Source organism: Canis aureus, chromosome 10 (assembly GCF_053574225.1).
Source record: "Canis aureus isolate CA01 chromosome 10, VMU_Caureus_v.1.0, whole genome shotgun sequence".
Classification (NCBI taxonomy): domain Eukaryota; kingdom Metazoa; phylum Chordata; class Mammalia; order Carnivora; family Canidae; genus Canis; species Canis aureus.
In genome coordinates this window covers 56,990,071-57,013,644 of record NC_135620.1, presented here as the reverse complement: position 1 = coordinate 57,013,644, position 23,574 = coordinate 56,990,071, and the positions used below count along the sequence as shown (strand labels likewise).

Sequence of the window (23,574 nt, the reverse complement as noted above, 5' to 3'; positions counted from 1 at the left end):
CCAGCTTGGACACTTATAGCTCTGAGATCTTGGGTAAATCGTGTGCTCTTGCTTTAGCTCTATAGAAGCTCGACACACACTCACAGTATTCCTATTATTGAGAACTCATGTGAGCACTGAGATAAGAGTCTTGGTTCCCCCAGTGAGTTGGTATGTGATCCTGGGCTCCAGCCCTGTTCTTCATGAGACATGCCCTCTGTCTGAACTGCTTTTCACTGGGGATGATTTTTCCTTAGTTACCAGGAGTTAGTTCTTCGAAGGAACAAAATGAGCATGAAAACCAAATTCTCCTGAAAGGTGTGTACTTGAGGCAGGAAAGGATTCATTAGAATGTCCAGGATCTTGGGCTGTCCAAGGGGGTACTTAAAAGCTCTACTGGAGGATCCCTTGGCCAGGACAGACTTATATAGGGGCCCTTTCCTGCTGGCTACTGTGTCCCAACAAGAGAGCATTATTTTTCTCTTCAACTCCTAACTACCCCAGATTTGGGGCTGGAGCTGAGGGAACGGAGGCCAATTTATTACATACTTGGGCAATGACTGCTGCCGAGAGGATACAGAGACCAGAACCCCAAATCTTCAAAGTACCTCAGCTAGGTGTCAGGAGCCTGGGTTCCTGCCCTGGTTCTAACTGGCACCTCAGCTTTCAGGATGCTTTTAGGTACACCCTCGTAGAAGGTGCCATGTCACTATCACCCATAAAGTTGGGGACACGAGGTGAGATGCATTCTAGGGTTCTAGGGCTGGATTCCAAGACTCAGAAAGTACACCCCAGGGAGGAGATGAGTGCTCCTCCTCAGCCTTCTCCCCTTGCAGCCCAGCCCCTCTCCTCTGTGCAGCCAGAGCCTGAAGCAGCACTGTATCACTGGTTTGGGTTCTTGGTCAGAAACAGGAGGCTCCTGGACGTTTCTCTGGGATCTCTGATCTTGACAATATCATTCATTTTCCCCTCCCCCATTTCTCTAAATTTCTGCCTCTTTGCCTAGGGCATGTGAATCATCTGAGTGTCTTGCTGAAATGCAGGTTCTGGTACAGGAGATCTGGGGTAGGACCTGAGATTCTGCATTTCTAGTGAGCTCTCAGGGCTTGCCCCTGCAGCTGGTCTGTGGCACATACTTGGAGTTGCAAGGCCTCAGGGCTTCAGTCTCTTAAATAAGATGACAGGGAGGGCATCCTGGCCCTTGCATCCGTGATTCAAGTGACCCAAAACAGAGAAGTTCGAGAATGTAAGAGTAAAAGGGACCCACCACCTGGTTTTGTTGATGGTGAAAAAAAGAGGCCTACTCAGTGCAGGAAGGAACTTGTTCAAGATCTCATAGCCTTTAAGTGAAAAAGTTGAGATGTAGGCTTCCTGTATAGTAAAGACAAAAACAAAAAGGAAAACTAGAAGATACTCATTGAAGTGTTTGCGTGCTTTCTCTGGGCAGACTATAGGTTCCTTTAATTTCTTTCTAACTTTTTGTTATTGTTGTTGTTTTTTACAATGAAGATGTAACAATTTTGTAATAAAAATTTTTAATAAAAGAAAATTCTCACAAAGTTCTTAGTAAATGAGATTGTTTATGAACCCTGCTGGGTAAACTGTAACTATATACATTAGCTTCATGTTAGGAGTGTGTAGTTCAGCTCAAACTGTCCCGAATTTATTTCAACAAGGTTACTCATGCTCCTCGATACACAAATCACGGAGATGGGGAAGAAGGCCAAAGCCGGTTCCATCCACCGCTAGCAGCTTCCTGCTCCCCTTCCTTCTCTGCTCTCCCGGACACTTCTCCCCAAGTGCTGGCCGCAAGAATCTTTCCCCTTAAATTGGGGAAAGGGTTCCCTGATTCATTTTCGTAGTAAACGACCTCAGGCCAAGTCTGCTTTTGTTGCTGGTTTCCTAAGCTTAATTGCAAGCAAAGTTAATTTGAAAGAAAATAAATGTTACAGCTCTGGGGCGAATTCTAACGAGCCTTGGGCAATTAGGGAAGAACGCATCTAATTACGCACAGCCCCGGGGCGCCTGCACACGACGCTGGGGGTGCAGGGCCCAGAGAGGGGAAAACGATTTTTCTAGTTTCATAATAGGAAGAAGAAGGAAAAAAAATAAAGATAAACTCATCTCCCGTCCCTGAGCCCCCAGACGGGGGCTGTTCCACGGTTTGGGGATTCTTAGTAGTTGTAATGTTCCAAGACGCTCCAGAGAAATGTTCTCAAGATCCAGAGCCCCGCGGACTGCAGGGTCCGCCCGCGACCGGGGCCGTGGTTGCAGCCGGAGCGGCGCTCCCTCGCCGGCGCAGCGTCCATTCCAGGCAGGTGGGTGGTGCTCGCGCTTCGGGGCCGCGGTGTCTACAACGCCTCGAGCCCAACCTCTCGCGTCTCCCAGTCTCTCCGGCCTGGCTCGCGCGTCACACAACCAGTTCCCTCCTCCCGGCCTCCCCTCTTCCCCCCCCCCCCCCCGGGGACAGACCCCCACCTCAGGCATCATCTCACCTGATGTCCTAGGGGACAACGGAGAGGAGGTGGCGAGGTTGCGAAGACGCGTGCACTTTCCCACCCCATCGCTCTCGCTCCCCCAGCTACATACCACGACGCTCCAGCAGGCTTCGGGATCTGGCGGCCCTTTACAAATTAAAACCTTTTCTCCCTCCAGTGCCCAGCACTTGATAGTTCACAGAGCTTTTCACCTCTCCTGTCTCCTTTACCTTTTAGGAGGACTCTCAGGTCCATTCACAAATGTGGACCCTGGAGGAAAAGGGACTTGAGGTTAATGGCCAAAGCACTGGACTTGGCAATTAAAAAACAGAAAAGGGGGTCAACTCCCACACTAACTGGGTGTAGAGACCACCCTTCCCCAGCCCAAAACCTTGGCTCCAAGGACAAAAATCTCTGGGTGGAGGGCTCTCAATTTTCCGGCTACTACTAACTAGGCTAGGCATCTTGATTTCTGGGCTAGGAGAGCCAGACTGTCCAACCGCACACGGAGAACCTTCAGATTTCATACCTGCAAGCGTGCATATGGAGAGGAGAGAGGCCCAACGCCTAGACTTTTGCAAGGTCTCAGGGCTGGATCTGGAACCTGGACCCACTGGCGGCAAGGTCAGTGCTCCAGCTGCCTCCTGCCTCAATGGTCATTTACCACCAGTGAAGTCAGGTGAGACTAACATCTAGACCAGTAGAGTCCAATACAGTAGCCATCAGCCACATAGTGCTACTGAGCACTTGACATGCAGCTAGTCCAAATTTAGGTGGGCTGTAGGTGTAAATGCACTCCAGATTTGGAAGAGTTAGTATAAAAAAGTAAAATACCTCCAAAATTTATATATTGATTGTATGTTCAAATGATAGTTTGGATATATCAGGTTAAATACAATATATTAATCTCAACTATTATTTTATTAATATGGCTACTAGAAAATTTTAAATTACATTTGTAGTTTGCATTATGTTTCTATTGGACAGTGCTGATTTAGACAAATACCCGTCTGGACAGAAACACATTCACACGTCTTTGTGAACAAGACAGCGTAATTCCCAAAATTAAAAATAAAAATTACCAATGGTTTTCAATCTCTTTTTAACAGAACCCCCAACCCTTCCCTGTCAAGTTAACTACACAGAAAGGGGCTGAGTTTCTCTTGCCAGAACTCACTTGATCAAAGATTTTTATTAAAACAGTTCATCTGAACCCTCAGGTTGATCTGAAAGCTGCACACCGAGCCTCTGAACACTGGAAAATTTCACTACAGGATAAAAACTTACAAGATTTCTCAAGAGAAAGGTGAGAAAGAGGTTGGATTTTCTCTGATTTTGGTCAGCTTGATGCTTAAAATAAACGGATACAAAACAAAGTTAAAAATCCAGTTTCTTTCTAAAGCTTACTTCACTGACAACCCCAATTAATTTTTCTCTTTCCTTTTCGTATGGTAGAGGGTGCCAGAGACGGGAAGAGCCAGCTCAACAAACTGAAACCGGCCCTCAAAGAGCTCCCCCGAGTCCTGTCATCTCTTTGTATTTTAGTTTGCCAATTTGGTCCAGGGTTGCTTAATGAAATCAAAGAGTGGACAGTGGATAAATTTATTTTTACCTGTCTCATTGGAAAACCAAATTATGACCTAGCAGTAACAGCTACCAAATGATCAGCACATCATGCTCAAAAGATTCGAGAAATTATAACATAATTGCTGCCTGGAACCAATCCAGCGACTTTAGGTTAGGTGCTTGCCATGAGCTCTGTTCCGGTTCTTGGGAATAAGGTTAGGCCCTGGGTGGCCCACCGGATGCTGCCAAATATGCAGGGCTGCAAGGAGGATGATGAGGCCCTTAAGGACCGGGGTTGAATCCTGCAGCCCTCTTGTATAACACATGGGGAAACGGGGTGTGGGTGATGGAAACTGGGTAGCGATGTGGGGCTGAGGTCCAGACTAAGAGCTGGGTCTGCAGTTCTCAGAGGCAGGGCAAACCAGCCCCAGGTCAAGCGAAGCAGAGAGACTTCTTCCATTTTGTTTTGTTTTTTAAAGAAGGGAAGTCACTTTTTTGTTGTTGTTGTTGCAAACTCATCCTCCTCACCTTAAGGAAGATGCTGTTGGTAACCTAATCAAAGGCACAAGAGGCCGAACCGTGTCAAAAAGGCCCTGCGTTCTTGCAACACAGGTTAGAGTGAAGAGTGAAGACGTGATTCCCCACACTCTGGGTCCTAGACTCCGGTGTAGGCACTAGGCCGCGCCAGTACCGCCAGGGACCCTCCCCAGTAGAATGTCAGAAAGGCACGTCCTTTGGAGCTTCGCCTTATTGAGGCCCCTCTGTCCCCGTCCGCGCCGCGGGCCACCACTGCCCCTCCCCACCGCCACCCATTTCCAAGGCGAACCGGCTGCCTGTGATGCACCGGTCCCGTCCGCAGGGCTCTCAGTCCTCCTCCAGTTCTCAGGTCTCGGGCATACTCGGCTCGTGGGGGCGGCCGAGGCGACTGTCAGCTGTGGACCGTGCGCTGGGCTCACATGGCTGACACGTACCGATCCACCGCGCCAGGATAGGCCGTCGCGTGGCGGGCGTGGTAGGCGCCTCCGCCGCCCCCTGCGAGCTGCCCACCGGGATTGTAGCAGGGCCCCAGCGCGCCGAACTGGCTGGGCGACGTGCGCCCGTAGAAGTCCACCGCGGGCTCCACGCCGCCGCCGCCGCCGCCGCCCCCGCCGCCGCCGCCGCCCGCGGAGGGCGACGCGGGCCCCGCCAGCCGGCCCGCCGCCGCGAACAGGGCTCCGCCGGCCCCCTGCGGGTACGCGCCGTCCGGGCCCGCGTAGGCGGCCGCGTAGGCGGCGGGGTTGGCGGGTCGCGCCCCCGCGCAGCCCGCGGCCTGGTAGCCGGCGGGGGCGGCGGGGGCGCCGGCCGGGGCGAAGGCGCAGGAGCCCGCGGGCGCCGACGGCGCGGGGCCCAGTTCAGGGCTGAGCGGCCGCTCGGGCACCAGGCCGAAGACGCGGCACGGCCCCGGCGACGCCGCGGGGTAGTAGACCGCGGGCGGCGCGGCGAGCGGCGGCGGGGCATAGCCCGCGTAGACGGCGCCCGGGTACGGCGGGCGGGCGGCGGGCACGGCGCCCGGGAAGATGGCGGCGGCGGCGGCGGCGGCCGCGGCGGCGGCGGCGGCGGCCGCGTCGTGCATGTAGGCCGGGTAGGTGGAGAGGTCCGAGCGCTTGAAGCGCTTGCGGCGGCGCAGGAAGCTGCCGCTCTCGAACATGTCCTCGGCGTTGGGGTCGAGCGCCCAGTAGTTGCCCTTGCCCGGGCGGCCGGCCTCGCGCGGGATCTTGAGGAAGCAGTCGTTGAGCGTCAGGTTGTGGCGGATGCTGTTCTGCCACTTCTTGGGGTTGTCGCGGTAGAAGGGGAAGCGCTCGGTGATGAACTTGTAGATGCCGCCCAGCGTGAGGCGGCGCTCCGGCGCGTGCGCGATGGCCATGGCGATGAGCGCGATGTAGCTGTAGGGCGGCTTTCCGCGCTGCAGGGGGCGCTTGCGCCGACGCCCGCCCGCGCCGCGCCCCGCGGCCTCCGCCGGGACCCCGCTCGCGGGCTCGCCGCGCTCCTCCTTCACGGCCGCCAGCGCCTCGGTCTGCGGCGGCGGCGGCCGGCTCTCGGCCGTCATGGCGCGGCCGTCCCGCGCGCCCCGGGGCGTCCCCGCCGCCCGCGGCTGTCGAGGGGCGGGGGCGGGTCTGCGCGCCGGGCCCTCGGCGGGGAGCTCCTCGCAGCGCGGCGTCCCCGGCAGGGCTGCGCCCGGGCTCGGCGCCCTCGGCCTGCGGAGAGGCGCGGAGTGTCCCGCCCACCGACGGCTCCGCTCGCGTCCCGGAGCGCGGGGCCGGGCCCGGTGCGCGCTGCTGCCGGACGGTGCGGGGGCGCCTGCAGCCGGCCTGTGCTTCCCGCCGACCAGGCCGGCCGTCGAGGTCGCGCGCGGAGGAGGTGCGGGCGCGGGGGCTCGAGGCCGGGGCCCTCGGGGCGGAGGCGCACCCGCGGGGGCTGCCTAGGCTGCGGCGCTGCGGAGCGCGAGGCGGCGAGGGGCACGGGTAGGCCGGCCACTGTTCTCTCCTCCGCGTTGGCCTGCGGCCGCCGAAACCGCGGGCGAGGCGCTCCCCTGCACACACCCGGACCGGCTCCTCCCTCCGCCGGCTTCTCCTCCTTAAAGGCGCCAGGAAGCGTGGGGCGGCGCCCGGCCCCCCCCCCGCCCCCCGACCGCCCGCCCCCTGGGCCCGGCGCACCTCTGCAGGTGGGAGCCGCGGTGCAGGCGAGGCGGGAGCCCCGCAACGTCAGGGCGGGGAGGGCTCGAGAGCTCGCCGGGCTGGCCTCCCCTGCGCGCCGACGGGGACACTGAGGCCGGGACAGGGACTGTCCCGGGAGACGCAGCGCTTCCGGACTTCACCAGCCTCTGCCGAGGGCTGGGACCCGCAGGTGAAAAGGACGGGCTCGCTTCGCTGCTTCTTCTTCTTCTTCTTTTTTTTTTTTTTTTGGTCGGGGGAGGGTGAGACAGGAGGAGCGAGCGAGGGGGCGCCTGGTTCTTGTGGGGTAGACGGCGGGGACGGGGAGAGCTCCGTGCAGCTGGCTGCTATTTCAAGGATGATCTTCACACCCAGCCACAGCCGCCTCGCGCCTTGCCCATGCAGCCCCTCATCTTGCGGAGGATGCCTGGGCCCGGTAGGGGACGTGGAGGTGGCTTGCCCTGGCCTCGCCGCGACTCTGCCGCTCAACGGGGCTCACACCTGCGCCTCTGTTAGGACTGCGCTTCGCCGGCTCCGGGCGGGAGGCAGCCACCTTCTCTCTATGGGTCCCAGGTTCCTCGACTGCGCGGAGGGTTTGCGCCTCCGCACCCAATATTTAGGGAAAACTACCCCACCCCCCGCCCCCGTCCCCTGTCTTTGGGTGACCCAGGATCCCTCTACGTGGCGGAAGGCAGCGTGCAGCTTAAAGAGCATGAAGGCTAGGCTTCTGTCCTCGGGTGGTGGCCACCTCCTACAGTTCGCCCAGGCCACAGAGGGCTCCAAGTGGCTCCCGGAGCCCCCAGGGGGGCAGCCGAGCAGTCTCTTCCCGCAGAGGCTGCGGCCCAGGTGTGGGTGCTCCAGGTGGCCCGGCAGAGGGGACCCTCTTGCTGAGTTCGTTTCCAGCCATCCCGCAGGGCGTCCCCCCTGGCCTCACCCGAGGCTCCCTGCGGCGGCCGCCCCGCTAGCCTGGGTTCCCTTTGTGGTCTTGCGCGGGGAGACCTTGGGCCGGTCCTTTTCTTCGAGGCACGGCCTCAGTTTTCTCCTCTGTGAATTGGGGGCAAGAGGGCGGACCTCGGAGGCCCTTTCTGTCCTTAGGAATCCGGACCTTGGTCCCGACTCCAGGGGTTCCAGCCGCGGGGCAGCTTCCCGCCGGCTGCGGGTGTAGGGCGAGGCGGAGCGAGTCTCCAGGGCGCGGGGGCCGGGCCTTCGGGGGTTTTAGTTGCGTCCTTCGTGGCGGCGGGCTCGCTGCAGGTTCAGCCCGGCCGAGCACTGGGGCAGCTGCCTGCGGAGGAAAGAGGCAGAGATCCTCGCTCCGCCGACCCGAGTGTGGAAGCAGTTGCACGGTTTGCGTGAAGACTTCCCTCGGCGGATGGGTGCGCCGACGATTGGAGAGGGGTTTTTTCACTCGTTCAGCAAAACTCCGTTTTCGCCTTCCAAAGTAAAGACAATGCGGAAATCCGGATTTCACCCTGTTACATTTTTGCAACAGGAAAAAAGAATGTTAAAAAATTTTTTTGTTGTTGTTTTAGCCAGATTACATCATAGCAATCTTTCAGCACTGGATTTTGTGGTTCTCTCTATTTCCAAAGTTCTAAGATTCAGATTTTCAAATTTTTAATTTTGGATCACTATCCTAACATGTTTCCACAAATCAAATAATCTGTAATTCTAAGAGTCTATGACCAGAAGTCTAAATTCTTTGAGTGTGATTATATTCCTATAAGCTTCTGGTCAAAATGTAAAAGCGAATTCTTCATATTTTGAGATGCTGGGACTAAGATTTTATTCCTGAAAATATGATGCCACTACTGGGAACTGCAGCTTCTTTAGTTTTTAGATATTTTCATAGCTCTGAGGTATATATTACTTAATTTGAATTTCTATCTAGGAATGTCTGATTAGAAGATTTGGGTCCCATAAATCCACACCTCTCTTCTTCCTTAATTCCAGAATGTTAGTGCTGGATCCAAATTACAAAATAATGTCAGTACTGAATCCACTATTCTGTAACTCAAAGACGTTAATTTTGATGATTCTTATGATATTCCTGGTTGTATGCTTTAATGATAGGTCCCATGACTTTATGATTCTTTACTTTTAAAAGCTCCAGTGACTATGGTTAGAAGCCTCACGTCTCAGGATTTCTTGTTCCTCAATATTTTGTGTCTGTGAACCCATTATTCTAGATTTCTGATTCCTTTTTCTAAGACTTTGCTGCTACAGAGCTACTCCTGTACATCAGAGCAAGTGTTAGTATCCTGAGGTCAAGATTTTCATGAACAAAGGATCCTAAAGATCCTATTCTGTAGATGTTTTATTCTAATAATACATTTTAAAATTCCGTACTTTGAAGATTCTATAAATCCGTGATGCAAAATTTGAATTAAATGATTTTATGAATGAATTGGGATGGTTTACCGTTTGTTTGGATCAAAACTATGCAAACAGATCCCCCTCCATGCAAGGGCATTTCTTTGCTTGTCTCTGGTCAAGTCCTCCCTCTTCTCTTGTGCAGTGTCTGTTAACATTTGTAGGGGTAGCACATGCCTCTGAGAACCATTTGAAAGCCACAGAGTGGGTTCCAGCCCGTTGGAGATTATTTCCTAGTTTAGCAGGGGTGCGTTGGTGTTGATGTGGGCGGGTGCTGGGTGATTTCCATCTCCTCTGCACCTGCTTTCAGCCCTGAGCCTATGCTCGGCATACACCTTTGGAAAAACCTCAAAGGCTATTTTATGTTCAATTTTTAGGGGCAGTGGAGGAATGCTGGTCATCTGCAGAAGACCTTGCAACTCTTCTCCCTACAACTACTTTCCTTAGTTTTGAAGTGCCCTCGGTTTTCAAGCGCCCTTAGAGAGTCCGTAAATATAAAGGAGGGGATCCGTGGAGTTACGGGAAATTCCTTCATATCCCTTGATGCAGATGCCCCTCATGCAGATGCAAAGGTAACTAGCTCCTCTCCCTAAAGGACATCTTGGAAATATAAGTTGGAAGGAAACTAGGCCCAGATTGTCAAAGGGATGCTTGAAGTCTTGCAGAGGAGGCTGCATGCTGAAAGGGAAACTGGGGTCTAGGGCGCCTTACCTCCAGCACCCACAGTTTCTCTATCTTTCCCTGGGCTCTCAGAGCCCAGTCATATTTCCTGGCCTAGGTTACTGTCCTTATCAAGTGACAATGGAAACTTCAGGCCACGATGCTTGCAGATCAGATCCAAGAATCTTGGGACAGCGGGAACACAATGACCTCTGTTTGGTTTACTCTGGGACAATCAGTCAGGGTCAGCAGGCTGTCCGGCGCCTTCAGAGAGCATCAGACATGACACTGCCACAAAAGGGGTCCCATGTCACAGGGAGCCCGGCCGAGGATAGCTGCAGGATAGCTGCAGGGGTGCGGAGTGAGAGCTCTGATTTATAACTAGCTCATTATTGGCCCAGTGGCATTGAGCCCCCTGCTTCCCTTTTAAACCTGTTTCCCCATCTGTGAAGTGGGGGCTCCCCTACCTGTCGCCCCTCTTCCAGAGAGTCGAGAGAATGGAGTAGGACACATCTCTGATCCGTGATTGTTTTCTCCGCTTTTCAATTGTTTTCAGGGCGAAACTTGGACGTGGAGGGGGGGGGGGAGAGAGAGAGAGAGCTGCAGGGGGAAAGTCAAGTCATTCTCACTCTTGGGTGGAGATAAGACGCACTCCCGGAAGAAGTAGCTGTTAATTAAAGTAAATTGTTTTCTGCAGCTTAGCCCAGGGATTTTAGACTCCGAGGCCCTTCGGGTGTGGCCTCTTTTCCGCGAGTGGCGCGGCTGGGGGACCCCCGGGGCTCGGTGCCGGCCGCGCGGCTTGAAGCACTTTAGCCACCGGTTCGCTTGAACCCGCGAACGCAGGATTACTGCCACTCGGAGACGGATGGGGGGAACTGGGCCCAGAGGGGTGCCTCGTGCGTCCTGCCGCCGGCTGGGCTAGCCCGCCCCCAGCCTCCCCGCTCGCCCCGGGAAGCGCCTCCGCTCCCAGCCGCTGCCCCGGAATCTTCTCCCAGCCCTGCCCGCGAGTCCCCGGGGCGCGGAGCTCCGCAGCGGCCGCGGCGCAGCGAGAAGGGCCGGGCGGCTCCGCGGACTTGCCGCCCCGCGCCCCCGCCCTGGCCCCCGCCCCGGCCCCCGCCCCAGGTCAGCTCCTGCACCTGTTCTGGGCGCTCGGCGAGCGTTCCCGGAACAGCCAGGGACCGAGGAGCGCGGCGTGCGGTCCCGTCGGCTCACGGCCAGCGGGCCCGGGCTGGCCAGAGCTTGGTGGTGGCCTCTCCTGCGAGAGCCGAATCCCCGAATCCCCGTCGGAGGTGGCGACAAGGGCGAGACCCCGGGTCTTCCCAGGGTGGCGGGTGGGCGCGCGGCGCTTAGATTCCGGCACACCGGGGGTCGTCGGGGCCCGGGGTTCTTACGCTTTCCGCGCTCCATGCGCTGCCTTGGGACTCGGAGAAGCCTGCTATGGGCACGGAAACTTACGGATGTTTATGTCAGAGACGGAGTTTCTGGTTTGCAAGACAATCTCAAAAGGGCTGATGATTACTCCCCTTTCCCCTCAAAGGGGAAATGCACTAGACAGCATTCTAGTTCAGCCACCTGCGGCACACGGGAACAGACGGGGACCTGCTCCCCCTCTCCAGGCCAGGCGAGGCCTAGGAAAGAGATGGAGATCCTTGAGGACTCCTGCAGTCCGGCCCTGGAGCCCATCCGGGTGACTTGCCCTAAACTCCATCCAGGTCCGGGGTGTGGGCTGAGTGTGGGGCTGGGGGTGATTAGAGCCGGGCCTCCTGCCTCAGGCAAGTCTCCTCAGGAACCCAGCACCCCTGGCTGGCTGGTTGCTCAGGGCTCAGGGCCCAGGGCCCAGGGTGTGAGGCAGGCCGTGGAAGACACTGCACCATGGGGGGCATGGGTAGCAGCCCAGCTCTCCTCTGGCCTCTTTCCTTAGGGCATTTTTAGGCCTCTGTGTATCTAGCGGCCTGAGAGTGTGTGTCTCTCTGTGTCACCGGCTGTCTTTCTGCCTCTGTGTGTGAGTAGGCCTCCACCTGTCTGTCTTCTCTTTCTGGGTACATCCATTAAGTCACTCCCAAAGAGAGTCGGCTGGTGGGATGTGAGGGGGCTTGCACACTTCAGCTAGGGCCAGGCTGCCCACACCCGTGTCTTCCCTCCCCGAGGATGGTGTGGGCCATGGCAAGAAGGGGTGGAGAGATGTGCAGCCAGGAATATGCTGCACCTGGTGGGAGTCCTGATCCGTAGCCTTTCTGGCCACATGCCTCTCAGAGCCTTCTGCTCCCTCCCTTCTGTTGAGCCTGAGGAGAGGGAACACAGGGTTACCTGTTGCCAGCCATCCCAACAAGTCTAAGACTCCAAACAGTCCTCAGCAGGGCACTCCTGCTGTCCGTCTGCATAAACCAGGCCACTTGGCTGCTTAAAGATCCCCAATGGCTCCCCTTCATTCAAGGCGAGATCAAGTGCCCCTTTCCTGGCCCTCCCTGCACAATGCAGTCCCTTCCCACCCCTCCTCTTTCCCTTGGTCTTCACTGCTCCCAGCTTCACAGTACTTCCACCAAGTGGTGCCCTCAGCCTGGGGAAGCCAACTCCCCCCGCCCCCCCAACCCCACCTCAGCTCAAATGTCTCCTCTTCTGGGAAGTCCTCCCTTATCTGCCTGAGTAAGTAAAACACTCCCTCTCTGAGCCTGCCCCAGCATGTTTGGATTTGGGCACTTGTCATATGTTTTGTGGTGTAATGATTTGGTTATATGACTGTCTCTGTTCTTCTCTGAGAGCTCCTTAGTGGCAGGAACTGGGATTTCATCCACCTGGGCACCCAGGTCACCGGCACAGGGCCTGGCATAAGGCACGATGGAGCCCTGCTATGAGAGCCAGTTACTTAAAAATCACCGAGTCCAGGGTCAAGTCCTATTTCTGCCTCTTCCTAGCTGTGTGACTTTGGGCCACTTACCCATTCTCAGCCTTAACTTTTCGATCTATAGAATGGGGATGATACTGATGTTATAAGAGTTGTGAAGTTTACTAATATTGCAATACTCTTCTATGTGCAGATACTGTTTTAAACCCTTTATGTACTTTAAATACATGAATGTATTGGGACACTAGCAAGTCTCAGACCTGTCACTAACTGGGCTTTGGGGGCAGAGCACTGGATCGCTAAGGAATGACTGTGTGGCTATAGAATGAGAGGTCTTGAGGGTGATAAGCAGGACATGAAGGAAGGTGAAACTTAGGACCTTGGGTTTGCCTGCAGCCTTGGTTTCTGGCTAGACAAATCTAGCCCAACCTTTTGGCGGGAGGGTTGGGGAAGGGCTTCAGCACTGGGCTGGGTATATTCAAAGGCATATTGTTTAGTCCTGAAGCTGTCCATGTGCTCCACCCATAGGGTAGGATTCCAGGGGCCTCGGGGCTGGTTAGGGGACCTGGGTTTGCCCTTTTGATGTGTGTTTGGACATATTCCAAGAGTAGGAAAGAGGGGAGAGACTGATGCTGGCATCCTTTGGGGGGGGTCTCACCTTCTGTGGGTGATGTGTATGGCTTTCTGTCTTCCCTGAGCTCTGGCCAGGCCAAACTAGCCCCAGCTAGTGTGGCCAAATGGACGGCTAGAAGTTGGCTCTGCGTCAGTGGAATAACACAGTAGTGAAGCCTGTCACAGACTTCTATTTCTTCCTTTTTCAACGTTCTAACTTCCTCATAGATGCCTACTATTTCCTGTTTGTTGTTTGTGAAATTGCCGCTGATTGTTGAAGCAGCTTTCTGAACAGGGATGATTGGCATTGGCTTTACCCAATGATTAAGATGGTCCACATTCAGGTAAGCAGCTCCACCTCCTTTTCCAGGCTCCCTTTGCTGACAACCTCCTAGTACTCCTCCCTTGGGAACTGGGTTTCTGTCATTTATGGTATTGAAATAACCTAAACAGACGTAACATCAATGGAAGATTTTCACCAAGAAAAGAGCATGTCCTTCACATCACACTGTAGTTCTGTTCAGCATTTTGCCCATGATTTAGAAGACATAGGAGGCAAGCTGATTGAGCTTGCGGCTGACCACGCTGAGGTGCTGATGCTGGTAGCTGATAGATGCAAGACTCAGAATAATCACCAAGTTGGGAGACTGAGCCAAAACCAACAAAGGAGATACTTTAAAAACTGTTATGAAAACATTGTAACATTACAGGAGACAACAGGAATAAAAAGTCACTCACATGCCAGTTATAGCTCATTCACCTGCTAGGTTTTCCTATGTTCTGGGGTTTTTGTTTTTTTTAAAGATTTATTTATTTATTTATTTATTTATTTATTTATTTATTTATTTATGATAGACATAGAGAGAGAGAGAGAGGCAGAGACACAGGAGGAGGGAGAAGCAGGCTCCATGCCGGGAGCCCGACGTGGGACTCGATCCCAGGACTCCAGGATCACGCCCTGGGCCAAAGGCGGGCACTAAACCGCTGAGCCACCCAGGGATCCCTGAGCCACCCAGGGATCCCTGTTCTGGGTTTTTATCTCCTTTGTGTTCTTGCACATGTATGTATGTTTACATAGGTGTAATCATGGTGTATGTACAATTTTGTATTATTTTGTAACACATTTGTATTATTTTGTAAACATAACTACATGTTGCCCCTTACTTTCCATTTTTCATCTATCATTATGAGTGAAATGGTCTAGTGTTGATTTAACCCTGTCACATTCACTGGGCAATCAGGTAGTTCTCAATATCTTTGATATAGGTGATATGACTATGAATTTGTTTGTGTAAAGAACTTTTTATTTCTTTTGAAATATCCTTAAAACAAATTCCTATGAGTGAGATTTATGGGGACAGGAACATTTTTATGGCTTTTAATATATTGCTACCAAGATATCTCCAAGATACCTTGCAACTTATCACAATTAAGGTAATTAACATATCCATCACTCCTAAGAGTTTCCTTGGACTGCTTATCTGCTCTATCCTGCCACTATCCATAGGCCATCACTGATCTACTTATGGCACTGTATTTTGCATTTAATAGAATTTTATATAAATTGTATAACACATTGTATTCTTTTTGTCCGGCTGCTTTTGCTCAGCATAATTACTTTGATTCTTGACCAGGTTGTGATGTCAACAGTCAATTCTCTTTTTAAAAATTTCTTTGCGGGGTGCCTGGATGGCTCAGTCAGTTAAGCATCTGTTTTCTGCTCAGGTCATGATCCTAGGGTCCTGGGATTGAGCTCCACATCGGGCTTCCTGCTCAGTGAGGACTCTGCTTCACCCTCTCCCTCCTCCTCCACTCTTTTTTTTTCTTTTTTTTTCCCCTCCACTCTTACACACACTCTCTCTCTTACTTTCTCTCTCATATAAATAAATAAATAAATAAATAAATAAATAAATAAATCTTTAAAAAATAAGTTTTTTTTTTGATAAGATAGTGTTCTATTATATGGATATACTACAATTTGTTTATTCACTTGTTGATGGACATTTGTATTGTTTCCATTTTTGGCTATTACAAACAAAACTTATGAATAGTTGGGTAGAAGTTTTTGTGTGGACAAATGTTTTTATTTCTCTTGAGTAAATTTCTAAGAGAGGAATGTCTAGGTCAGATGGTAGGTGTATATTTAGATTTTTAAGAAATTGCCAAACTTTTCTCACAAAGTGGCTGGATTTCATTCATTTCTACTAGCAGTGCATGAGAGTTTTAGTTGCTCTACCTCCTTACCAATACTCAATATGTTCAGTCTTTTAAAATTTCACCATTTTTAAGGGTGCCTGGCTGGCTCAGTCAGTGGAGCATGTGACTCGTGATCTTGGGGTTGTGACTTTCAGCCCTGCATTGGATGTAGAGATTACTTAAAAATAAAATCTTTAAAAAAATTTACCCTTATTAGTGAGTAGGTACTGGTATCACATTGTAGCTTTAGTTTGCGTTTCCCTCATGACCAATAATAATAATATATTATTTATTGCTGTGTAACAAATTACCCCCCAAATCAGCATCTTAAAACACCAAACATTTATTATTTCACAGTTTCTATGGGTCAGAAATTTGGGTGTGCCTAGCAGAACTGACCCACCTGAGCTTCAGATTGCTTTGGAGCAATGCTGGTTGGTTATAGGAAAATCGGAGAAAAGTGGTAAAAGAACAAAGGGTTGGAAAAGTGGACAGAAGAAAAACGAATTGATTGGAAAGAATTATTGTTCAGAACAAGGTAGTGGTTCTTAAACTGATTGTCAGACTGTAGTTCTCCTACAGGTTGGAGGAGTTCGTTCCGATTATTCTGGGAAATGGAACATTTGTTGAATTAAGGTACCTATATCAGGCTTTGAATAGGAGCTATATATATTAGTTCACTTAATCATTCCTCAGAACAGTCCCATTTACATATTTAGAAATTGAGATCTGAGGAGATGCCTGGATGGTTTAATCGGTTAAGCATCTGCCTTCAGCTCAGGTTGTGATCTCAGGGTCCTGAGCCCTTCATAGGGCACCTCCTCCACTTCCCCCCCTCCTCATACTCTTTCTCTCTTAAATAAATCAATAAAACCTTAAAAAAAAAAAAGAAATTGAGATCTCAGAAGTTAAGCAAAACTTGGCCAAGACTATATACCTGAGATGTGTTTGAGTTCCCTCTGTTTCTTGCCAGAGCCTGTGGCCTTTCATCACAGTTCCCTAGTATATTTATAGTGTGTTAATACACTTCCAACTCTGCCTCTCAGTGTCCTTTGCCTTCAGGGTCAATAAGATTTCTCTGAGCAAGTTCTAATGGTCAGTAAGAAGTGTGGCTCCTTTCATCACTCAGGTCTCTAGTTGTGGTAGCCTAGGTGTTCCCTGAAGTTTGAGCTGTACTGCAAAACCTCCCATCTTCCCTAAGTCTAACAGCCTGGAGTAGCCTCTGTAAGTTTGACCTCACTCAGTAAGAGGGCTGTAGGTCTTTGCTCTGGCTACCTCCATGAATGATTTTTGTCCCATAATGGAAGCCCCAGGTGGCCCAACCTGAGATATCCTCTGCCCAGTCAGCAGCCCCTGATATAACCTGTGGATACCATAAATCTTGAACGTGATGCCACTTCAAGTTTTAGCTCCAAGTAGTGAGTGGGTTTGAGAATGTCCAATCTTCTCTCCAGCCTTAGTTTCTTCAGCTATCAAATTGAAGAGGAGGATCTGGTTGGCAACCTTAGAACCCTATGGAAGAGAACATTGCAAAGTCTGCTCCAGTCACTAAAAGCACCAGGCATTTTCTATTGATGAAGTCATTCATAGGTTTTGGATTAAGACTGTGTCACAAATAAAATGCAAATCTATCTACAGATGTTACTGAAGTTTTGGTCATTTTTTTGGGACATAGAATTCCTCAATGCTTACATAAAAGTATATCTACCTTCCATGTATGTGTGCATGTTTTGAGAACTGTGGAATTTATACTTGTTAAGAAAAGGACTCTCACACTCAAAATGAATGAGAAGCACTAAGAGATTCCCTATCATCTCTCTAGCCAGATGGAGTAATACTAAACATACTTAACAACCATGATGTTTTTCAATCAGTATAAAGTTACAAGATAAGTAAATTGTAGAGCTCTGCTGTGGGACATAGTATCTACACTTAACAATGTAGTGTTATGCACTTAAAAATTTGTTAAGAGGGTAGATCTCATGTTAAATGTTCTTACACACACACACACACACACATACACAGGAGTACAATAATTCTTTTGGAGGAGATGGATATGTCTGTTACTTTGGGGTGATAGTATCATCAGTATATCCATATAACCAAACTCACCAAAAAGTGTGGATTAAATATCTGCTATTCTTGTATATCTATTATATGTCAATAAAGCTGTTTTTTTTTTAAACCCAAACCAATAAGTCAGGGGTATTGATCAAGCAGAATGTTGGCACTAGGGCGGGGGCCAATCAGAATGGATGCACAGCAGGCAGCATGGGTAGGGGTGGGGATGGTTGTTTGGGCTGTCGCTGCTTATCCATGGGGCATCTCAGTATTTCGGTATCTCAGTATTCAGAGACTGCATGTAGGTTTTCCACCTGCTGTATGGAAGTGGCATCTGATGCCTGGGCACCAGCTTGGACTCTTGCATCCCTCCACAGCCCACTTTCCATGGCCACGAGCCCACCTGGTAGCCGTGAACTGCACCCATCTGCCCCAAATTTGACTTTAAAATGCTGGGAAGTTTTCCACCCAGGTGGTAAACTTGTGACTCTCCAAAACTGGTTTTGGTTGAATGCGTTCATCTCCTCTTTGCTACCTGTGTAGAAGTGAGCTGTGTGAAGGGAAGAAGGTAGAATTTGGAATCAAGAGTTGGTTCTGGGTTCACATTTCAGCTCTGGTGCTTTTATGCATATGCCTCCTAGGGAGGAAATCCTCCTGGACCTCAGTTTTGTAGTCAGTTAATGGGATGGTGACATGTGTCCTGTTTCCCTCCTAGGGCTGAGCTGAGGTTTAAATGACAGGAAGGAGGGGAAGTGCTTTGCAAACTGTAAAGCACTGTGCACACATGAGCGAGTCTCTGTTCCATAGGCTGGAGGATCTGACTGTTGAGAATGTTGCTGGTCTGCTTCTGATCAAATCAGGGGTTACAGAGCTGAAGGTTCCTTGACTATCCTCAAATGTGATCATAAAAAGCTTCAGCTTTTTATGGAGGGGGGAGGGTGGGCTGCAGAAAGTGTGATCTTTTTTTCACCTTTAATTCTGCAAAACTAGAGTTGACATTGACATGGGCTGCTAGACAGTACCTAATTCATCCCCTTCATTTTATAAATGAGGTCGCTGAGGTCCAGAGAGGGCCAGTGAGTGGCCCAAAGCCACATAGTGATTAGTGGTGGAACCAGAACCTTGTCTGATGCTCAGCTCTTTGCATCACAACATATGATGTGTTGTGGCAAACCACTCATTCACATTTTCATTCATTCATTAAACAGCATTACTGGATACCTACTGAATGCAGGCTCTGTGCTGACTGTTTTGGGGGTAGACAAGTCAGGTGCAATTCTGCTCTCAAGTTGCACATGACACTGGCAGAGAATACTCTTTCAGATTCCTGAGAGGGGACTAGATAAAGCGTTTTCCCCATTGTTCTGGCAACCTCTTCGGGGGCAGGGGTAGTTTTGAGAACAAACAGCAGCATGGTGAAGAAGCTCAGCAATGTTGACCTAACACCAGTCCACAACCAAGCATCCTCAACTGCTTGTCTTATTCATCACCCGCCCCCCCCTCCCCCGCACCCCCGCCCCCTGGCCTCGGCAGCTCACATTGCAGATGCAGATGTGTTGAGGCTCCTAGAAGGGAAGGGATATGACCGGCATCACAGAACTGGGAGGTGCTAGTGCCACTTTGAAAACAAAGTGTGACTCAGGGCCTTGTGGATCTTGTGCACTGGCTCCATTTAGGTAGAAAGAGCATGGTTTGGGTGCTGAAGAGACCTGGGTTCAAATCCCAGCTCTGCCATTTCCCAGCTGTGTGAGTTTGGGCAAGTTACTATTTTGAGAACTGTATCCTGTTGTGCAAAATAAAGATAACAGGGTGGTACTTACAGGGCTCCTGTGAAGGTGAAATCAGTGCCTGGGAGTGGAGCTCCTAGCTAATGCCCAGCATGCAGTGGGCACCTGGTATGTGTTTCTCTGCTGCCCAACCAGCCCCTCCTGTGGACGGCTTGTCAGTAACTGAAGGACCAAGGTACCCCTGGCTCTCTGCACCTGAGTCCGGTGCTTCCATAAGAAAGGCCTGGAGGAGGTGCCTGAGTTGAATTATACTAAGAGCCGTTGGCAAAGGTGAGGTTTGCTGAAGGCTCAGGCCTGAAAGTTGGGCCTCTTTCTCCCCCCAGTTGCTCTCTTGGGCTCTCTCTGTCTCTCTCTCACAGGTGGGGAATCCTCAAAGCTTCCTTAGGCCCCATTTGGATGCCCAGAGCTGCTGCCATGCCTGACTGCACGGGGTGTCAGTTTTGCCTTGTTGCTGCTGCATTCCGGCTTCATATGTCAGCACCTCATGAAAATCTTCCAGGTCTCGGCTTTGAATAGCCCCTTGGCTGCCTGCGAGTGAAGAGGCTGCCTCTGTTTTGCCTGTCAAATCATCCGCTTTGTCTGTCTACGGGCAGGTAAGCCGGGTCCCCTTACATAATACCGACGGGGCCATCACTGTCAGGGCTGATTTTGTCCTGCGCAGGCTGAACAAACAGCCCTTCAGACCCACCAGCAGAGGCCATGCGGAGCAGGAGCTGCTATTCTTCAGATGCAGTTTGATGACAGGCTCTAAGCAGATGCGGACTGCCCTGGTGGGGAAGGAGCTGAGCTCTGACTTGCCTCTCCCAGCGCTGCAAATCTTCCTTTCCCAGCTGAGCCAAACCTTCCAAAGGACTCCCACCTTCACTCTTTTCTTTCTCTCTCTCTCTCTTTTTTTTTTAAAGATTTTATTTATTCATTAGAGAGAGAGAGAGAGAGAGAGAGGCAAAGACACAGGCAGAGGGAGAAGCAGGCTCCATGCAGGGAGCCTGATGTGGGACTAGATCCTGGGACTCCAGGATCATGCCCTGGGCCGAAGGCAGGCGCTAAACCGCTGAGCCACCCACGGATCCCCAACCTTCACCTTCACTCTTGCGCTCGCTGATCGTGTGATGCAGGGATTGGGCAAAATGAGAGGGAGACCCTGGTATAGGAACCCGATAACCAGCCAGATTTCTTCTTTTGCCTTCACTGCTAGGAGACCTGGAACAGATTTAGCACTGGAGGCAATAAGGAACTCATCCCTATTGCCTGGTAAAATATTTAATCAGTTTTTCTTTAATATCTATATCTATATATAGATTAATATATAGATTAATATATATAGATATAGATATTTAAAGATTTTATTTATTTATTCATGAGAGACAGAGAGAGAGAGAGAGTCAGAGACACAGGCAGAGAGAGAAGCAGGCTCCATGCAGGGAGGCCGATGTGAGACTTGATCCCAGGTCTCCAGAGCATGTCCTGGGCTAAAGGCAGGCGCTCAACCCCTGAGCCACCCGGGCGTCCCCTTTAATGTATATTTTTATTATGGTAAAATACACAGAACATAAAATCTACCCTTAGTGACATCTGGTACATTCACAGTGCCGGGCAACCATTGCCATTGTTTAGCTACAGAACTGTTTTCATCACCCCAGAAGGAATCTGTTTACCTATTAAGCAGTCCTTCCTCATTCTTTCACTTTTGAGACAGCACAGGTATCCTCGTGAAGTGAGTAGGGGGGTACAGTCTGTAAACACAAATAATAAAAAAAAGAAGAGACAAGTTGTAAACTTCATTGCATTAGCTAGACACATTCACTTTTTATTTTATTTTTCCACTTTCACTCTTATTTCCTTCTTTTCTTTGTTCACTTAGGGACTGAGTTATGGCTCATTTCTGATTTGACAGCATCATTCCAAATTCCCTCCTTTCTTCTCCCTGACTTTCCTCTCCTCCTTCTTCCCTTCCTTCAGACTTTCAGATATGTTGTCTATCTAACCTACTTGTTATCTCTCTCTTTCAAAAAGCTATGAACTATCATCAATCTATCTAATTTATCCATCTATGTCATCTATCTGTATCATCTATCTTCCTATTCTCCATCCATCTATCTGTGCCTCTCTTTGTAAACCCAGATCATTGGCTCTCAGCTCTGCACATTGGAATCACCTGGTAGAGTTTTAAAATCTGTTGCTTGGGTCTTGTCTCAAGCCAGTTGAAATGAAAACTTTTGGTGTGGGACCTACCTAAGCATCTGCATATTTTAAAAAAGTTCTTCCTGGTGATTCTGATGCATAGTGAAGGTTAAAAATTCTCATCTAAATTAACCTCTCTCATCTCTCTCATGATACTTCTCTTTCTTTTTCTTTTCTTTTCTTTCTTTTTTTTTTTTTTTTGATCCTCGGTTGGTCTATTTTTTTTTTAACATGAATGGCAAAACAAACAAACAAAAAACATGAAAGGCTATTTACCATACATAATGCAGTATAACCTGCCTTATAACAATATGTATAAGCAACTTCCTATGTACTGAAATAGTTTCTAAGACATTATTTTAAAGGCTGCCTAGTATTCTACTAATGTATATATGTTACATTTATTTAATAAGCATCCTATTGGGATTTTGATTAGGATTATATCAAATCTATAAGTGAATTAGGGAAATTTTATATGTATTTGATATATTCTTAATTTAAAATTCTGAAATTTTGAACGTAGGCAAAAACAAATATGATGTACCCCTGGGTACACATTGCCTGGCTCCAAAAACTATCAGTCCTCTTCACTTCTGTCCCATGCGTATCTCTATCTTATTCTATAATCCATTATTTTGAAACAAACGCCAGACATTGTATAAATTGCTCTGCAAGTATTTCAGTGTATATCTCTGAAAGGCAACAAAACCCCAATACCATTGCTGTACCAAAAATTAATTATTAATTAACAATAATCCCTTAATATCATCAAGGGAAACTTGATGGCTTGTGATGGTTCAGATATCCAAATGTCTCATAAATATAATGGTTTTATTTTTACATTTTGTTTGAGATTAAAATTTTTTATTGTGCTTAGAATTGTTTTGTTTGATTTTAAGTCTCATTTAATATGTAAATTCCCACTCCATCTTTTATTTTTTTTCCTAGGAATTTATTTGTCGAAGAAACTGGATTATTGGTCTTATAGAGTTTCCCACATTATGAACTTTATTTTTATGGTATAGTTTACCTTGTTTCTCTGTCTTCTGTGTTTCCTATACATTGGCAACTAGAACTAAAAATTTATGTGATATTTAGCCTTCCAATTCATGGACATGTTTTATTTATTACTTTAATTTAGGTTTTCCTTAATGTCTATCAATAACATTTTCTATTTTTCTCCATAAAAGTCTTGCATGTCTTATTAAAACTATTTCTTTTTTAAAAAGATTATTTCTAATATTTGTTTTGGGTTTTTTTTGGGGGGGGTAAAATTGGAAATGTTAACTTTTTTTTCTTTCTTCCCAGCCTTATTGAAATATAATTGATATATAACATTGTGTAAGTCTCAGGTGTGCAGTGTGATGATTTGATAATACAAATATGTTATATATATTGCAAAATGTTTACCATCACTGAGTTAGATAACACATTCTTGACACACATAATTACCATTTTTGGTTGTGTTGTTGAGAACATTAAGATTTACTCTCTTAGCAGCTTTCACAAATATAATACAGCATTGTTAATTATGGTTACCATGCTGTATGTTAGATTCCCAGAACTTCTCTGATGACTTAAAGTTTGTATCCTTTGACCAGTTTTCCTCCACCCTCTAACCCCTGGCAACCGCCAATCTACTCTCTGTCAAATTCTATGAATTTGGCTTTTTTGGCTTTTTAAGATTCCATGTATAAGTGAGAGGTTACCCAGTTATTTGTTGTTATGTTATTTATTTTGTTTTTTGAATTAAGAAATGTTAAGTCTACAACAATTTTTTTTACCTTTGACTTGTATCCAGCAACTGGTTAAACTCTCTTAAAACTCTAAAAATTTATTTTAAACTTCTTTGATTTTTAAATATAATCACATAATCATATAATTATACAATCATAAAATTATATAATCATATAATCTGTGAGTAACATTTTTGTTTCATATATAAATCTGTTTCTTCTAAATATAGAATTTAAAAAAAATTTTGTTTGTCTATTCATGAGAGACACAGAGAGAAGGCAGACATATAGGCAGAGGGAGAAGCAGGCTCCCTGCAGGGAGCCCAGTATGGGTCTTGACTAGATCTCGGGATTCTGGCATCATACCCCCAAATTCTTTTAAGATAAAGATCAAAGCAAGGATGCCCAGTATCATCT

General features: G+C 49.0%; 1 protein-coding gene and 1 long non-coding RNA gene across 4 annotated transcripts; one reads left to right on the top strand and one right to left on the bottom strand.

Moving 5' to 3' along the window:
- Positions 1 to 1,497: 1,497 nt before the first annotated feature.
- On the bottom strand, positions 1,498 to 6,108 carry FOXE1 (forkhead box E1). The gene has a single exon (XM_077912637.1). It carries the CDS (start codon positions 6,106 to 6,108, stop codon positions 4,975 to 4,977), a length of 1,134 nt encoding a protein of 377 aa, XP_077768763.1. The 3' UTR covers positions 1,498 to 4,974.
- Positions 6,109 to 6,688: 580 nt separating this feature from the next.
- LOC144322499 (uncharacterized) lies at positions 6,689 to 22,654 on the top strand. 3 transcript variants are annotated; one of them, XR_013388136.1, is made up of 5 exons: positions 6,689 to 6,905; positions 9,460 to 9,654; positions 13,425 to 13,540; positions 19,600 to 19,833; positions 22,370 to 22,654. It is a non-coding gene; the product is annotated as an uncharacterized LOC144322499 (long non-coding RNA). The 3 variants fall into 3 exon arrangements; XR_013388138.1 differs by lacking the exon at positions 9,460 to 9,654; XR_013388139.1 differs by lacking the exons at positions 9,460 to 9,654; positions 13,425 to 13,540.
- Positions 22,655 to 23,574: the final 920 nt, after the last annotated feature.

Bases quoted from the DNA above. Each gene is read 5' to 3' on its own strand.
- FOXE1 (XM_077912637.1), bottom strand. From the start codon at position 6,108: ATGACGGCCGAGAGCCGGCCGCCGCCGCCGCAGACCGAGGCGCTGGCG.